Raw genomic sequence first — 18,467 nt, 5'->3', positions numbered from 1 at the left:
GTGACTCAGGGGCTCTAGAGTGCAGGCTCAGTAGTTGTGGTGCACGGGCTTAAGCTGCTCCACGGCATGTGGGATCTTTCCCGACCAGGGATTGAACCCGTGTCCCATGCGTAGGCAGGTAGGTTCTTAACCACTGCGCCACCAAGGAAGAACCTGTCACAACTCCCCTTTTTAAAAAATTTAAATAAATCAATTCTATTATCAATGAACTGATTATTCAGACTCTGAGATTCTTTGCTTTTCTCCTTTTGAGTTCACTACTTATCACCAAAGATGGGCAGAGGAACAAAAATTCAAACTAAACCATTTATTTGGTTTTTTAAATTACAGAAAAAAAATTACTGTTATCTCTGATAAAAGGTTTGATGGGAAAGGAAGTTGTAAACTAATGACTGAACTGAGGTTTTGGTGTAACTGGTAACATTTAATTATTCATGTTCTCCCTCAATATCATGAATAATAGAAAATTGGACATATTTCAGTAATTAAGCACTTTAGGTTATAAATTCTACTTCTATGCTTTATGTATCTGAATTTCTACTTCTGCATTCTTTAACATGTATTAAAAACTTCATAAATATTCTAGAAAAATCTTAAATTACCCAGAATGCTTACCTACATAAAACAATCTGTAGGCCAAGTTTATTATTAAAGAGATTATTCATCCTTATTTACATCTTAAATAGTAATTACTGAGAATGTAATTTTTCTAATTAGCTACTAGGAATGTATTTTTCCCATTAATTTGATAGCCAAAAGAGGTCTGATTAGCTGGAAAATATTAAAAACTACCACATGCATTCATTGTGACTGCTAGAAAATACCTTTGAAGGGGAAGGGAAAAAAAATAAAGAAACATTGTGTTTCCAATTAGTGGCTTGTAGCCAAAAATATGAATCAGAGTTATACAGCAAAAAAAAAAAAAAAAAAAGGAAAAAAAATGTGGCGTAACTAAACAACTGACAACAATCCACAAAACAATTACAGAAAAAAAAAATCTGTGCTCAAGACTTTTTGATGAGGCACAGAAGCCCAAATCAGCAGTGTCTCACATCTTGAGGGGTTTTCCCTCAGGAACAAAGAACATACCCTTTGAAATGCAGTTAGCAGTGTCTGGGATTCCAGCTCTTTCAGTAGCAAGGTCATTTTCTGACCTAGCTACCGTACCATAATCAATTCTGTCAAAGCTTAAAAAGAAAAGCATAAAAAATACTGCTTTTTGTTGTTTTCAACATACCCAAATGGCAGGAGAGTCAGCCTCATCATTCTAATAATTCACATTTAAAATATAACATCGAAAAATGTTTATAGTTTAGAAAAGTAAAGTGGGAGGAACCTAATGTTTTACGTCTCCATTCAAAACCATCACCTAATTACCACAAATTAGTGAAATTCCACTTTTGCTGGCTGACCCCCATTTATGCTGAGCTGTTTTTTTATTTGCAAAATTAGCATAATAACTGCCCTATGCAGCTCACAAAAATTGTCCTATCTTACAGACTTGCAGGATAAATCAGAAGAGATAATGTAAATAAAAGTACTTTGAAAATGAATGCCCAACATTAATTGAGAGTATGGCATTACCATTCTTTGCATGTTTAACAACATGCAGTACTATAATATTTCTTTCTTGGGAATACATTCATTCCTGGAAAAAAGAAAGTTGGTAACAAGGAATTGATAAGATTGCAGGATAACTGGCAACACCTCCCAAGGCTTCACTGTTAATATTTACTGAGTACAGGATGTCCCCAAGTTATAAAGGTCCCATAAATCCAAACCACTGTCCTTGCCTCAGCCCCCTCCATTTCTTCCCTTCACTCTTACAGGAACTGTATAGGGATGGGGGAAGGGAGTGAAGATTTGAGAGAACCAGGAAGTTCAAAAGTAGAAGAAATTGTGAAGAGAAGCGGAACACCGTAGAGCATCCTATCGCCACCTAAACCTTTTGTAGCTGCTACACATCAACTGCAGACATCTCCTCTCTACGCTGGGAAGTAAGGCAAAGGTTAAAAGTCAACAACCAGGAGCTATGACCTGGGATAAAAATAGGCATAGTAAAGTTCACTTAAAGGAAAAAAGACTGATCTCAGTCATTAGCCTTAATCTCTAAAGCCAATCCAATAAAGATAAAATACCAATTGCAAAATATTGACAAACCCACTCACTTTCACTCACAAAGGTACTAGTTTTATCAAACTACCTATTCATTCCGCTCACCTATCTTCTGCTAATCCAGTGACCTACCCCACCTGTGACACTAACCAATCCCACTTACCAATGCATCCTGCTATATCCAATTTAACCTCCCACTTACCAATGCATCCGCGATATCCAATTTAACCAATCTTTCCCTTATTCCTTCCCAAAGACCCACCCATTCATTATATTTCATCCATCACTGTTCCTTCTCAGTTGTAAGGAACAGCAAGTTATTATGCTGGGGAATCTCTGTACTAATGTCCTTGAGGTAAGCTAGGAAGGAGAAAGCTGGGGGTGAATGGGGTGGAATTGGGGTCGGGAGGAAACCTTCAAACCACCTGCCATTTGGGTAGATAGGTATATTTTAAAATAATGATTTTTTTAAAAACCACACAAATTGTTAATAGTACTGCTAATAACTAGAAAGATAATTTCCTCAGTCTCCCAATTTAAATAAAGACTTGCAGGAACAAATTTAAAAGAGGACTATGGATATTAAGTTCATCCATGGCTAGTCTTTCCAGTTCGAGAGCAATGCCAGAAAGAACACTCCTACCTCTTCTCTTGAGCCTACTTAGTAACCAGGATGCCTGCTTCTGAGAAAGTGGGTTTGAATACAGCTCTATATTCTATTTATTGGTCCTCTAGAGAACTTGACCTGTGGTTCATAAGAATGCCCATGGTTCAATGAGTCTGTACTGGAATAGTTTATTACAATTAGTAGTGAGTAGTCAAGTAGGTTTTAAACAAGTATGGCTTGCTCTGTACAGGCTGCCTACTGGAAAACATTGTTAAAGTTTTCTGTCAGTAGTTTCCAAAACTTTTATGCTTCATCCTTGGCCCTTTTTGAAAAAAATTTTATCCTCCCCTCCCCCTTCTTTTTAAAAATTTTAAGGATTAGGATCCTGTGGATAAAGTAAAACCTTTTCTGCTCTTAAGCCTATTTATGCAATGAAAATAAAGTTCTCCTTGGGGCATCATCAGAATTTGGTAACCAGAGTTCTGAATAGGATAAACTAACATTAAAATGAAACCATTCGAATATGATTTAAATAAAAATTCAAGCCAGGAAATTTTAATTTAATCATTTCACAAACTTACAAGCTTACTACATAATATTCTAATTCAGAAAGACAAACACTTTTTGAAAAGTACACACAATATCTTAAGAGAATTCTACTTTGATATTTATTATTTTTTAAATGCTTAACCAAACGTGGTTTCATTTTTTATGTCTTTTAAGACTTCTATAAATCAATTTACAAATATGTAAGAACCATCCTTGCCCGAACCATGTGCTCCAGCTCGAGGTTTGGTAAAACAAAACAGACTGAGTTCCTGGGGAAACATGGCATAAAATGCAGAGAGCGGTTCCAATATCTTCTTGCCTGCCTTTTAGACTAGGATAGCCAACATAGCCCAACACGCATCTCTCCAGCCGCCCCCACCAGGAGGCATCAGCAGCACTCCCCAAGAGAATGTCCTGTGGTGATAGAACATTCTAGATCTGTGCTGCCCAAAGCAGTAGCTGTAACAATTACTTATGTTATAGTTGTGTACAGAACGGATACCAATATTGGCTAAATCACTAAAAGATTAACCACCTCAGTTAAACTGAGAGATTAATTATGCATATTTAGAAGTTATTACTATACCATACAATATTAACAAGCACGAGCACCAAAAACAAACATTAACACTAACTACCAGTTTATATATCCTAAATATTTCTTCAACATCCTTATTTTTAGCAAAACAAACATATTTATAAATTAAAACTATTTTAGTTGTTTGAATTCTGAGGTTTTTAAGAGAGAAAAAAATAGGACATAATAAAGACCCATACAACTATGCAGTCTTTACCTTTCTTTTCCCGTTTATTCAAAGGCTGCAAAAGAAAGATAACCTTTCCTATTAAATTTCTAAACTGTTATCTCAAATTAGAATGAAGGGTCCAAACATTCTTTCTACAACCTACAGAAATCATTTTTGTTAGAGGCCAGATTATTTATTTGGTAGTTGCTGATGAATCAAGGTACTTTTAAGTCACTTCACATTTGCATATATTTCTTAAATGGTCACTCTTGATCTTGAAGTTTATTCTAGCTGATATGACAAATGGATGGCCACTGGATGCCAGTGATGTAATGCATTCAATCTTCAAGACAATGACTAACAATGGAACTGAGAAAATTAGTATGAGAAAAATGTTATCTAAACATGTTCCTGTTAAACTCTGTATGTTTAAAATGTTCGGAGACAAAAAGGTTTTGTGGACTTAAAACCGACTGACACTAATGGAATGCCAAGCTGTAAACTGCCAGACAGCTGCGGCTGGTAATAAAATGCTAAGACCTGAAGAGCTTTAGCAGAACCTGATTATATGGTAATCCTAGTATCTGAGAAGGCAAAAGAGCTAGAAGAATAACTGATAGGTTGGTTGCTATAGTAACCAAGATAAATTTGTATACTGACTGGGGAAAAACATTGGGGTTGCCATCAGGTATGAGGCCCACATTATGTCTTATGTGCTTTTTCCACAATCTTGAATCATGAGATGACAGACTAACACAAAGACTGCTCAGTTTGAAATAAGAGAATAGATAAGGTTCTGCTCCGAAGAGTAAGGAAAGCACCCAATTAAAGGTTTAGCTTGTTAGCAGAATAATATCTGACAGCTAGGGCGGAATAAACCTTGTGAAAGTTTGTAGAAATTAGCTTAGCTCTGGGTAGAAAACAAATGTAGGTTAATTATCAATTCAGGTTAAATACCTACAATTTTTATTACTTTAAATTTTGTTTGAGGTAATTCTTATAGGCTATTAATCTCTTACAGAAAGGGTTGTTTAATTCACTGTGTAGGCATGTACCTAAAACAATGCTAAATAGTATGATTTGTCTGGTCTCAGTTACCCATGCCCCAGAAGCAGCCTTAGAACCTGGTCTCTCTATCTTGGCTGCTGGGGCTACCTTCACCACCTACTCCATGTCCATCACCTCCTCCACCACCACCACCACCACTCCTTTCCTCCATACCCCAGGAAGTAATTACCAGAATTGCAGGCAGAGTGTGAGGAAGAAACAAACAGCCTCTTCAAGGTGCTTGCCGGCAAATTCACCTGACTTTGTCAAAATCAAAACAATGAACCAAAGAGAACACATGGATTGTCATGTAATGTAAAGGTTACACAAGTCTCAAATATCAACAATTAGAAGTTATTTTTTGTTCTGTAGGATCACCACTGAATGGTCAACATCCTAAAACTATCTAGGTTTTTAACATTTTTAAAGGTCAAATTTTATCTACCCTATTTTATGAAGTAGGTTATCATAAGAACAGAATAAAGTTTTCAGTTTACAGGATTTTGTACAGATTCAAATTGAGCCCCCAAATTGCAGTACTGGTTTGGACTGTCCCACCTCAATGGGTCACCAAACTGACAGTTTGAGGCCACTAAATTTAGAGCTTGAATTTACTAATTAATATGCAGAAGGTTTTTCCCCCACTTCTACATGATGCTACATGGGTGTGATAAAACAGCATATGTAAATATATTTCTATCATCCACAAAGCCAATAGCAATCAAATATAATCCATGATTAAATACAATTTATGCTTAAATGCCAACCCATGAACAGCCATTTTTAAGGACTCTGTCCTTAAGTAACCCATAGCACACAAATACCTTTTTAATTGAAACTTGTATCAATTTTCAATTCAGAGAGAAATGTTTCTGATGCCTAAGTGAGAAGCTGAGTTTTCAACAAAGGCAGCTATGCAAGTTTTTATTTTTCAGACCAAACAATTCTTTGGGGCAGTATGATCTCAGTTCTCATAACTTAAAAATCAAGATTTTGTCATTACTCCAATCTAAAATAATATACTGTGACTCCAGGGAGATCAGCTCGGTGCTTTGTGACCACCTAGAGGGGTGGGATAGGGAGGGTGGGAGGGAGGGAGACGCAAGAGGGAAGAGATATGGGGATATATGTATATGTATAGCTGATTCACTTTGTTATAAAGCAGAAACTAACACACCATTGTAAAGCAATTATACTCCAATAAAGATGTTAAAATAAATAAATAAATAAAATAATATACTGTGACTGACACTAACAAAACAAAACAAATAACCATCCCTGTTCTTAGATTAGCTATTCTGTCACCGTTTTTCATCCTGACTTGGAGAAAATTAGTGGACAAAAGTTAGGATCCTAGAACAGTCCATGTTCTCTGACAGCAAGGCATGAAAGAAACAGAATCATGGTAGATAGCAGTTGGCCATCTTAGGAGTCCCGCTAACAGGGTAAGTGCCAGAAACCTACAGCAGGGATACCTGGCAACGCTTTCCCTCCTTCTGCAGACAAGGCATCACGGTATAAATGAAGAATCAGGAGACCTGGGTTCTAGTTCTGAGTTTGCCACTAATCAGCGATGTGTCACTTCCCCTGTCTGAGCCTAGGTTTCTCTTTCAGTTAAACGGAAGGGCTGGGCTAAATAATCTCCTGTCCCTTCCTACTCTAAAAATGTTACCATTCTATCCTTCCTTCCAAGGCCTTACAAATATTTTGGTTGCCAACACAAAAATAAAGAATGCTCAAAATGTCACATTTAATTTTATAACATGTTCTCAGTGCCAGCCTTTAGTATGTGTATGTATAATCCACACAAATTAGCAGGAACATTCATTTCATATATAATTTACCCAGTAAATATTTAATTTCAAATCTACGGGTCTTGAATCATGTACCAAATACCATCCAGTCTGTTAAACTCTCCTCGAATTAAAGATGAGGAAATGAAATGACTCATAGTCCAGGGCTTTTTTCTACCATACCAAACTTCCTCCTCCCTTTCCTGCTTTATCAAAAGACAGCACTATAGCAGAAAAGAACTCTAGACTGTGAAACTGATCGGATTACAGTCCTAACTTTGCCATTAGTTTGCTGTGGCACTTTGGACAAGTCACTTGCCTTTTTCCAGGCTTTGGCTTTCACAACATTTTACATGAAGGAGTTTAACTAGACGTCCCTTCCAACTGTAACATGCTATGATCTTATAACATTCCTATCTGACAAAACAAGATACACATTCTTGAAAGAGAAAGTGGGAATTTCTAGCCAAGAGAACTGAAAAGTTTGTGCTGCTAGTTTTAAATATATGCATCAGTTCAATTTAGCAAGTCGGTCCTAAAGCATTTTACTCCAGCATCTCTTGGAGGAGGTTACCCTGTATAAACACACACACACACGTGCACACACACACACACACACAGCACACACTCAGTATGGGGCAGCTATGATGTACTAGAAAAAATACTGGAGTAGGAGTCCGAAGAACTGGTTTCAAATCCCAGCTGTCACTTATAAGCTGTGTCTCCTAGGCCAATTCATTAATCTCTCTGAGCCTAAGGTTCCTCATTAAAACGGAGTTAAGAATAAGGAAACCTGACTTAAAACACCAATCAAAATAAAGCATTATAACTGATGTACACTGCAAAGCTGTACAAGTGGAGATGATCTGCCACTGTGTTATAGTAGGGTGCATTCGAATCAAGCCTTTCTATAAACAACTGGGCTTATTTTTAATTTATTAAATTTGCTTTCAAAGAGTAGAATAACAAAGCTGAACACACACTGGCGGGGGGAAAAGAAGAAACAAATCAATTTTAGGAAATGGATTGTTTATCTGGATTCTGCTGATTAACAAAACATGAGATAACTCTCAACAGTCTACTCAGTTTACTACAATTTGGTGAAATGGTCTGTGTACTCTAGAACGCGCAATGCAAGGAACATTTCTTAAAGTGCCCAAACTCAGTCCGTTAACCTCTTAGAGTTTGTATGGTGTGCGCTACTCCAAGTGTATCTCAAGGGAGAGAGGATATTTCTAATGACCAGATATCTAGTGATACCACGTGTTTCCACAAATCAAGATTTCTCACTGCATTGCTAGGTTGTTAGTTACCCAGCCAAGTCTCACAGTACCTTATGCAAAATGACAAAAACTGTCACAAAGGACAGAGGAAATGCTAATGATGCCAACCTTGTGCAGTCCTCCCAGTACTGCTAGTTCTTTTCAGATGCAATTCTCCAGATGAGTCTAATTCTCTTCCAAATCCCCTCACTAATGCAGGATGGAGCTGTAAAATTCACAGACTAACAGTAGTTTTATCCACAGAGCTCAACACTCTCAATATATGGGCAGGTTAGAGTTAAAATCAGAAGGCTGGGTCCCAAGAGATGTTTTTACTTTTCACCTAGCATACCAAAGGATCAAAGTGCTTGAGAAACTATATTATCCCACGAGGGAAGAAGTGACTCTATCAATTCTATCAAAATGACTCATTCGGTTTGGATACGTTAAATAACCCCAAGTTCTGCATACTTCCTCCAAAGTAAGCACTGTGTGAAGTTAAATTTGCTAATTCCAAGAAAGGAAGGAGAAGGGAATGAACACTGCAGTTCTTTCTCTGTGCCAGGTACTGGACTACTAGGCAGTTTACACAGGTCCTGATGTAGCTGTCCTTCAAAGTTAAATTTGTTATATTCATTGAAAAGGAACCATATTCACATAGCTGTAAATTGATTAAATCATATATGTCGACGGTTATTTCCCTTCCCCCTCCACACACACACACACACACACACACACACACACACACACAACAACTAAAGGATTAGGTCTCTTATTTAACCTGAATTGACAGTTCATTACTTTAAAGGGAATACCACAAAGACAAAATTTAATCTCAGGGGGCTCCAATGTACTTGGAAATGCAAGTGAATTTTCTATCCTCTAACATCTAGCTATGAACTTGTTTCATATACTGAACTTGAAGGAGATTCAATGCCATTTCAAGACTGGCCATTGCAGCCCCCAAATCCCGTAACAGTGATTTGAAGGTTGGTGGAAACACTCATCAGCGATCTACCAACGTAGAAATTTCTCTCTGATTTTGTTGCTGTAACTTTTGGGGTATATATTATATATAATACATATTAGGTTTTAGAACGACTTCTAGAATGTACAGATAACATTATTTGTATTAAGATATTTCTTCCACGGGTAAGCTTGCAAACTGAAGGCAGCTGACTCCTGGAACCATATTAGTGACTTACATTAACATACAAATTTTACCGATTTTCAAGTTCTTATAGCATGAAAATGTATTTCACTGCCTCTAGTTCCACACAAGCCCAGTAGAAGAGTTCGGTGAAATCGCTTTAAACATATTCCAACTTTGAAAAGTGGAGGAGTGGGTAAGTAGAAGTCCCAGGCAAGCGAAGCATTCCAACTACCCTACTTCCTACTCAGAATCTCCCGTATTAATCACCACTAAAACATCTTGCAGAATTAGATAAAGAGCACAAAGCTGTGGCTCTCCTTCTAACCACAGATTACTCAGCACTTGTTTGTATCTCTGTAGTCGGTTGTGCACATTTATGTCCGGCTACCCTTTTAAGACCGCATTCTCCCTAATGGCAAAGGACCTTGTCTTCGATTTCCTTTGCCTCACGGCAAGGTGCTATTTTAATAAAACACTGTGGATCTAGAGTACATCAGCTAGAGGACTTTCCTAAGTAAACACCCAATCTTCCCCCCCACCCCGCGCTCCGCTCCTTTTCTTTCTGTGCAACGAAGAAGGCAAATAGGGAGAGGTACAGCCACCTCTGAAACGAATAGGTAAGTTAGCGGCAAAAGAAAAAAAACCTGGGCACTGCAATTTCTCCTGTTGCTGCTCCTTTAAACTATGGCCCCCAAGGCTAAAACGGATGTTTCAAAAGTAAGCTCTGAACCCCACAAATACAAATCTCCGGCTCTCAGGTTCGTAAACCGTCCCACCTCGCAGAAAGCTGGACAAGACGAGAAAGGAACCCCTGGGGCCGTTCACCAGGGAAAAGAGGAGGGTTTGCCCGAAGTGGCCGATCGCCCTCCCCCGACTCTCTCTTAAGTGCCCGAGGGAGGCGGAGAGGAGCAGCGGTGGCGGATACAGCGGGCCCTGGGAGGGGTGTAAGGGGGAAGGCACGGGGGAAGGCACAGGGGAAGCCGGGGGACAGGGACGCCCGGCTTGTGGGCCGTGGCTCCGGTTACTTACCCTACAGGGTAGCCGCCCCCTAGGTGCACATCTTCAGGGGCATCAAAGAATTCCTCGGTGTCGCTTTCCGACGCCATTTATAGGACACACCCGCGGGTGAGGGAGCCGGCGCCGCCTGGAGGGAGGGTGACTCTCGTCTCCTCCTCGTCGTCCTCCACCCCGGCGAGGCCGTGGGGAGGTGGGTCCCGGGGGAGGATGAGGAGGGAGCAGACGATCTGAAGTGAGGAGCCGGACAGTGGCAGGGGACCGCCGGTAGCTGCCGGACTGAGGGAATGACCAGCAGTGCGGCCGCCTGAGGAGGCGCCGGTGGGTTCAGGGACTGTTGCTGCCGCCGCTCCCGGCGATAGGTGTATGAGGAGAGCGAGAGAAGAGGCGGTGGCTCTCCTCAGTGGGGGAGGGGGGGCGCGCCGACGACAGCAGCTCCAATTTCTCCCACAGCTGCAATTACAGCAGCTGGGAAAGCTAGTTGCCCGCAAAATACGGACGCTCACCGACCCTCGCGAGATTTCAGGAGGGACCAGTAAGGCGTGGGCGGGGCGAAGAGGAGGCGGGGGCGGTTCCTGGGAAGCAGCGCTCAGATTTCTTGTACTCGAGAAGCCTATCAAAACTGCGCAAGCGCGTTGAGGGCGTTCGGAGAGGGCCGGAAGTAGCGGGGAAGGGTGGGGTTGAGCGTCCTGAGGGGAGGAGTCTAGAACTCGCGCAGGAGCGGCGATGTGACCCGGCCTTGTGGGAGCGCACCCGACGTAGGTGGGGTCCGGCAGAGTGTCCTACCCACTAACTCTGCAGTTCCAAAGAGGCATTTTTAGAGGGGTGATTTGGGGGTCTGCTTTTTTTCTCACAAGGAAATGCTGTCGGGAAAAGTTTGCATTGTGGTTTGAATTTACGTCGTTTTAATTTATCCAAGCGCGGAATATCCCACCCTAGGGAGTAGGCAGGTCCACCTCCTCTAGCGTTACGGGCATAACCCGTCCTATTTACTACAAGCTCTCTAATTGAGATCCCTAGATACGACCCTGCTGGCCAGAGGGTGGGGTCCAAGAGAGATACGTGGGGAGCGTACCAGTTGCGTGGAGTAATGATGGATTTGTTGCTGGAGCTGAGCCACTGAGGGCCTCCGGTTACTTTCTCCCTACAAATATGCATTTTTGCCCACACTTAATGCGAGAGAAATTCTTACATACTGGCCAAGATGTGTGTCAGTCAAATGGTAAATATATATTGAGCAGATTCCGTTGCAAGGCTAAGAGCTAGTAACTTAATTCTGATCCTCGACTGCCCAATGTCCAGTGATGAAAATAGAAAGGTGCTTTTTAAAAGACCAAGATGTTCTTTCTTAACGCATCATGGACCATCAAAGTGATAATACTGACTTTCTGTGTGATTGGGAAGCACATTTACTTTTCCCACTGCCATGACAGGAAGGCGCTCTGATCCGTTTGCAGCCTCAATTGTTGCTCAAGATGGTCGCAGAAAAGACAAGTGGGACCAGGGGCATGGCCTCAGGCTGGAATGGGGCTCTAGATTCCTCCGGAAAGCAACCAGGAAAAGATCTGGAGTTGTGTAAAACCAAATGCCATATATTGTGTATTCTTTAACACCCTAGAAGTTCAGGGAAAACGCTGCATAATGAAATAGGGTAATATTTTTTGCAGTAAACCATATGATTATTCATACGTGGTAAATAAATACTAGTAAATAGCCTCCTTCAGTTCAGATCAGCTACTACTGTCAAGTAAGTTTAGGTTAGAGTAATTTGACTGTCAATAAGTTACTAAAAGTAAACAAAACAAAAATGTTTGGTTTCCAGAGCTTTTGGGATTTAAGAATTGCACATAAGGGATTTGTGGATCCTTGTGAGGACATGACTTTTGGCACTGTCCAATAATTATTAGCTTTTTTTGTTGTTTAAAAATATTTATTTAGGGCTTCCCTGGTGGCGCAGTGGTTAAGAACCTGCCTGCCAATGCAGGGGACACGGGTTTGAGACCTGGTCCGGGAAGATCCCACGTGCCGCGGAGCAACTAAGCCCGTGCGCCACAACTACTGAGCCTGCGCTCTAGAGCTTGCGAGCCACAGCTACTGAAGCCCGTGCTCCACAACAAGAGAAGCCACCGCAATGAGAAGCCCGCACACCACAACCAAGAGTAGCCCCCGCTCGCCACAACTAGAGAAAGCCCAGGCACCGCAACGAAGACACAACGCAGCCAAAAATAAAAATAAATAAATAAAAGAAATACATTTATTTAAAAAAATTATTTATTTGGCTGCGTCGGGTCTTAGTTGTGGCACGGGGGATCTTTTAGTTGTGGCATGTGAACTCTTCATTGCGGCATGCGGGATCTAGTTCCCTGACCAGGGATCGAACCCTGGCCCCCTACATTGGGAGCGCAGAGTCTTAGCCACTGGACCAGCAGGGAAGTCCCTAGCTTTTATGTGTTTTAAACATGTTAATTTCCTAGGTATAAAAATATATCTCAAAGTACTAACTTTATTTTGTTGCTCAGTAGGAGAGATACGCTATTTTCCTTATAGATTATGGAGAGATACAAGTAAATAAACTACCTGAATTTATTTTCTTCCTAGTTTTGTGATAGTGAATTTACATTTGCCTTAAAAATTAAAGTTTGGTGTCATGTATTATTCTAGGTGCTGAGGATAATTCAAAGATGAAAAAGACAACTTAGTTCCTCTCTTCCAGAAGTTCACAATCTAGCAATGGAGGAAAACACAGAGTCCTAATTTGGTGCTTTTTTTCACTATACCATACCACCTCTCTTGGACCTTTTAAGGTACCTTAAACATTATACTTAGGAAAAAGTTAAAATGAAATAGGAAAGATTAAGCTGATAACATTTTTAGAGCTGTTAAAATTATCTATGTAAATGCTTTTATCAATTTTATGAGAAAGTGAATTTCTGGGAACATCAAAACACGTGTGTACCACCTATGATCATTTTTTTTTTCTATGATCATTTTTAAAGACGTCAGAAGATGTGTTTGTTTTGCCTGAAACATCTGTTCTTGAGTTTTAAAGCAGCAGGTTTTAGGCTTAGTCCAAGGCAGTGGTTTTGCAGCCTTTCTCCTTATTAGAAATGGAACCCTTTAATCAAACCTAATTTCATGCAAAAGTCCACATATCATAAAAATAAAAACTATTTTAGTTGAAGCAGGGATAGTTCAGATTCCTGCCTGCTTGGCCTTCCTTGAGTCTCAAGAGACTGCTGCAAGGCTCCGTCAAAAAAAAAAAAAAAAAAAAAAAAAAAAAAAAGGAAAGCTATTGGTCCAAAGCCGGGGTTGGCAAATTATGGTACTGGTACACTGGACAAATCTGTCCTGCTGTCTGTTTTTGTAAATAAAGTTTTATTGGAACACAACCAGCCCTATTTGTTTAGATATTGTATATGTTTGCTTTCAGAGCAGAGTTGAGTAGTGGGGACAGAGACTCTATGGCCCTCAAAGCCTAAAATATTTACCCTCAGGCTCTTTGCAGAAAAATTTTGCCAACCCCTGATCCAGAGGATACTATTTTCTAGGGTAACTGAGAACTGAAATTACACTCAAATTAAATGGTTGTTTGAATTAGTTTCACAACAGAATTGTATAACGGCACAAAATTATACGTATAGATAAAAATGAGAATAAAACATTTTCCCACCTGGCTCATTTCCAATGACTATAAAAACGGCACAGGTCTAAGGCTAAGGTGGGTTTAAGGAAACTTTTTATACCTCCTTATCTGCACAGCATAAACTCTACTTAGGAGTTTCAAAGGCTGGGGTCACAGCCAGTGTATAGAACAGCTTGTCTGTGGGATACTCGCTGTCTCCTCTTGTCAAGAATAATACAAAATGGCGGTATCCTTGGAGCCAATTTTGCTCCAACCCCAAGGATAATCACTCAAAACATCAGTAACAAAACTGTAATGCATGTAGGCTTTTGTTATAAACAAGAGCTAACATGATAACTCAGGGAAAAACTTTTTATGTACAGGGTTAGGTGATTTGAGATACAATATTGACATGAAAAGATTTAATGTTGTAATCTCTGTGAGAGTTTTTGTGGATTTTGAAGTATCAGAATCCATGAAAAAAATCATTCTGAAACTGGCCACAGTTTGTCAGGGCCAAGACTAAATTCTGTAATCATCAACTTTCAATTATCTGTTTGAAAAGTCAGTTGTGTTACAGATTATAATAGTACAAGTTCAAAAAATCTGTTTGGCTTTGGAATTTTTATATCTTTTTCAGGTCTCCTCCACCTTCTTAATGATGGTTTATGTCCATATTAAAATGAATTTTCAATCTCTGAGCACACAAGAACTGAAAGTAGAGAATGGTAGTCTAGAAATGTGTCAAGAGACACAGAAAAGCCAGCCTGACACTTAAAATGTGTTAGTATTGTGCAATGGAATATTTTGTAGCCATGTATTACTATTCAGGACCCTGGAAGAAAGCTAACTGGAATTATCTTAAACAAAAAAAGGGAATTTATTCGCTAACATATTCAAGTACAGACTGCTCTAACACTTGCCTATTCCTTTGTGACTAATATATTAGAGACAATTTAAGCAGAAGGTGAATTTTGCATTTGCTTATGTGCAATTTTGTCAGCCAGAAACTGGTGAAAACAGAAAACTACACCCAGATGAATCAAGTTGCGTAGGAACACACAAAATACACGCACACAGACCTCAAACGTCTACCAGTTACCTCACTTCATTGTGTGTTTTGAGTCATACCCATCCACATCGAGTGTTACAGCTTTCCATCTGATTTCAGATAACCCTCCTTCCACCACTTCACAATAATTCACAAGTTGCAACCCTTCTGATAACCCATTTCCACAAGCAAACTTTAGTTCTTTTTCAAAATAAAGCACCATATTTATTGTAGTATTTATGTATTTCTTAACCATTTAACGTGTAAAACTGCTACCATTTTCATTATGTTTGTATCTTTTTGTGTATGTGTCACTGACAAAGTTTTTGAATGTTGCACTCATAGCCCCATTTCCCCCATAAGCCCTGTGGTTTTTATTGAACAACTTTGCATAGTGCAGTAATTTTGTGGAAAAGCATATGCTGTCTTTTTAAAAAATTAATTAATTAATTAATTAATTAATTTTTGGCTGCATCGGGTCTTCGTTGCTGCACGCGGGCTTTCTCTAGTTGCAGCGGGCGGGGCTACTCTTTGTTGCGGTGCGTGGGCTTCTCATTGCCGTGGCTTCTCTTGTTGCGGAGCACGGGCTCTAGGCATGCGGGCTTAGTAGTTGTGGCGCACGGGCTTAGTAGTTGTGGCTCACGGGCTTAGTTGCTCCGTGGCGTGTGGGATCTTCCTGACCAGGGCTCGAACCCGTGTCCCCTGCATTGGCAGACGGATTCTTAACCACTGTGCCACCAGGGAAGTCCCCATATGTTGTCTTATAACAGCACAGACTATAGTCCAGATGAAGTAGCTTTAGGCATGGCTGGATCCAGGGTCTAAGATATATCAAAACTTTCTCTTTCTGTCTGCCTCTCTTCTTTGCTTATCTCTGCTTCTTTTTGTGCTTTGGCTTCAATTTTCCTATCACAGACAGCTTCCTTTTTGTACTCAGCAAAGATGGCTGCAAGCAACTTCAGTTTATAATGTCTTAATAATTCTCAATCCCAAAGGAGGTAAAACTTTCTCTTGGTGTTGATATATTAAATCTCAGGGTCTATGTTGATTGGTCTTAAGAAACCTCTCTGGGTCAACTGATTCCCTGCCACACACCATGTGGGGAGAGACTACTGTGATCATCTTCCTCACTAGGACCACATGGAGTATGCAATGGATGTTTTTTTCAAGAAAGGGTTACTAGCAGACAGGAACAATGTGCTAACCACCAGCTGTTAAGGGGTAAGTCTCTATATTCATTGACATGACAGGAGCTCATGATGCATTAAATGAAAACAGATGTTATGAAATAACTGCATGAGGAATAATCCCATTTATATAAAATTATTTATCTGTGTATCTATATGTGTATATAAGCATAGGGAATTCTGGAAGAATATTCATAAATGCTTGATGGTGATTGTCTTTGGTTGCTGATTAAAATAATAATGAAAGTTTTGGTTATTTGTACCTTTATATAATGACTCAGTTTTCTACGGTGAATATGTATTACTTTGTAAACAAGGGAAAAATGTTAAAAGAAAATATATAAGCAATCATATACAAGGTAGACTTACACACAAAATGAAGATCTGAGATTCATTCCCAATATAGTGCATGACTGTGAGTCCTGGGCCTATTACAGGTGTCACACTTAGCTTCTGGAACTATTTAATAAGGGCCACTGAGAAAATGAACTTGGAAAAAATACCCACAAAGAAAATCCTGGAATGTAATTAGTCTACTGGTAAGAAGTCATATTTTCTGCACTGCAGGCCTGACGCACAAAGAGAATGGTAACGGTAATTTCCAAAGCAACTGTGAAATGATGCACTGATGTGGAGCTTCTGGAAGCAAAGTATAATATTAGAGGTTCACTTGTAAATAATATGGACTAAGCATAATTTTGTTTTTCAAAACAATAAGCAGTATATATGGCCTGATCTAAAGAGAGAAAAACTAAGACATATGAAATTTATGCTTCAAAATTTCACTCCAGGTCAAAATCTGAGGAAGAGATCTTTTATTTTTCTTTCAGGGAAGAAAAGGAATATATACATACATACATATATATACACATATACATATGTATTTTTTAATTGGTGAAACAATCTAGTGGCAAACATATAGAAATATCAATCAGGCTAATGCATATGTGCGCGCAGTTACAATTGGAAGGGACTTTAAAGGTCACTAGTGTAAGCCTCATATCTAATGCATGAATTCTTTTTACAAACTTCCCCGATAAGTGGTCACTCAGGGACATGGAACTTACTATTTACCCAATCCATTTTTTGATAAATGTTAACGAATCTCTTCATTGTATTTAGCCCAAATCTGCATTTCTGTATTTTCCTTCCACTGGTTATAATTCTGGCTACTAAATCCATACAAAACCTTTAATCTATTTAAAGATGATTATCAGTCCTCTTTATGTTCTTCATCTTGGGAGCATACAGTTGACCCTTGAACAATGTGGGGGTTAGAGGTCAAAAAATCCACTTACAACTTTACAGTTGGCCCTCCGTATCTGTGGTTACACATCTTCAGATTCAGCCAACCTCGGTTCATGTAGTACTGTAGTACGTATTTATTGAAAAAGATCCACATAAAAGTGGACCTGCACAGTTCAAATCCGTGTTGTTCAAGGGTCAACTGTATGCTGATTTGTTTATGCTGAATGTGTTCAGAGACAAAGATAAGTGGGAATTTCAACTGCACAATTAACGTGGTACATTAAATAAGTATGTGATAATATGTGTACATACTAAACATATTCACCTTATGTACAGGATACCTGTCTAATGGTGTGCCCTCTATGTGTACCTAGTGATAATATGTTACATCAGAATCATTCTTTATGCTTTCTGAGACAGTTTTACGTGTCTTATGTCATTCAATGATAAAATAATAATTGCTATCATTAAATTAGTGCTAGATACTGTATTAAGTACTTTGCACATATTATTTCACTTAATCCATCATGCACTATATGAGGAATATACTACTATTATCCCCATTTTATAGGTAGGGAAACTGAAGTTTAGAAGAGTTAAGTAACTTAACCCAGAGTTTCACAGCTAGCATTTAGTGGTCAAGATTTAAGCCCAAGGTCACACTTATTTTATTTTATTTAATTTTTGTTATCTTCCCAGAGTTTCCTCTAGTTTGACTAACTTATAGCAAATGAGCCATATTAATGAGTGAAGTGTCTGAAATAATAATATTACAACAAAAAAATAAAAGCAATTGGTTGATATTTCTGTTTTTCCCACTTTTTATGGTATTTATCTAAATAGGAACATCTCAACATTGGCGTTTATGGTAAGCAGAATTTTAAGATAGACCCTTAAGATTTCCTAGCTTCTTCTATACACACATCTTCTCCCAGTTATTCAATTCAATGCTAATCTAGGTGCTGCTATGAAGGAATTTTACAGATGTAATTAAAGTCCCAAATCAGTTGACTTTAAGATAGGGAGATTATACCTGTGGATCTGACCGAATCACATGAGCCCTTTAAAAGCAG

At 39.2% G+C, this 18,467-nt stretch overlaps 1 protein-coding gene across 1 annotated transcript in view; it reads right to left on the bottom strand.

Annotated features, from left to right (window-relative positions):
* WDR44 (WD repeat domain 44) overlaps window positions 1-10,764 on the bottom strand; it is an 81,798-nt gene extending 71,034 nt beyond the window's left edge. Inside the window, exon 1 of the mRNA XM_068533586.1 lies at window positions 10,302-10,764. Within this exon, the coding sequence (XP_068389687.1) occupies window positions 10,302-10,378 (77 nt within the window). The 5' untranslated portion in view covers window positions 10,379-10,764. The remainder of the gene's footprint in view (window positions 1-10,301) is intronic.
* Window positions 10,765-18,467: the final 7,703 nt, after the last annotated feature.

Source organism: Eschrichtius robustus, chromosome X, assembly GCF_028021215.1.
Source record: "Eschrichtius robustus isolate mEscRob2 chromosome X, mEscRob2.pri, whole genome shotgun sequence".
In the NCBI taxonomy this organism is placed as follows: Eukaryota; Metazoa; Chordata; class Mammalia; order Artiodactyla; family Eschrichtiidae; genus Eschrichtius; species Eschrichtius robustus.
The sequence above is the reverse complement of the archived record's forward strand: the minus strand, read 5'-3'. Positions and strand labels throughout refer to the sequence as shown.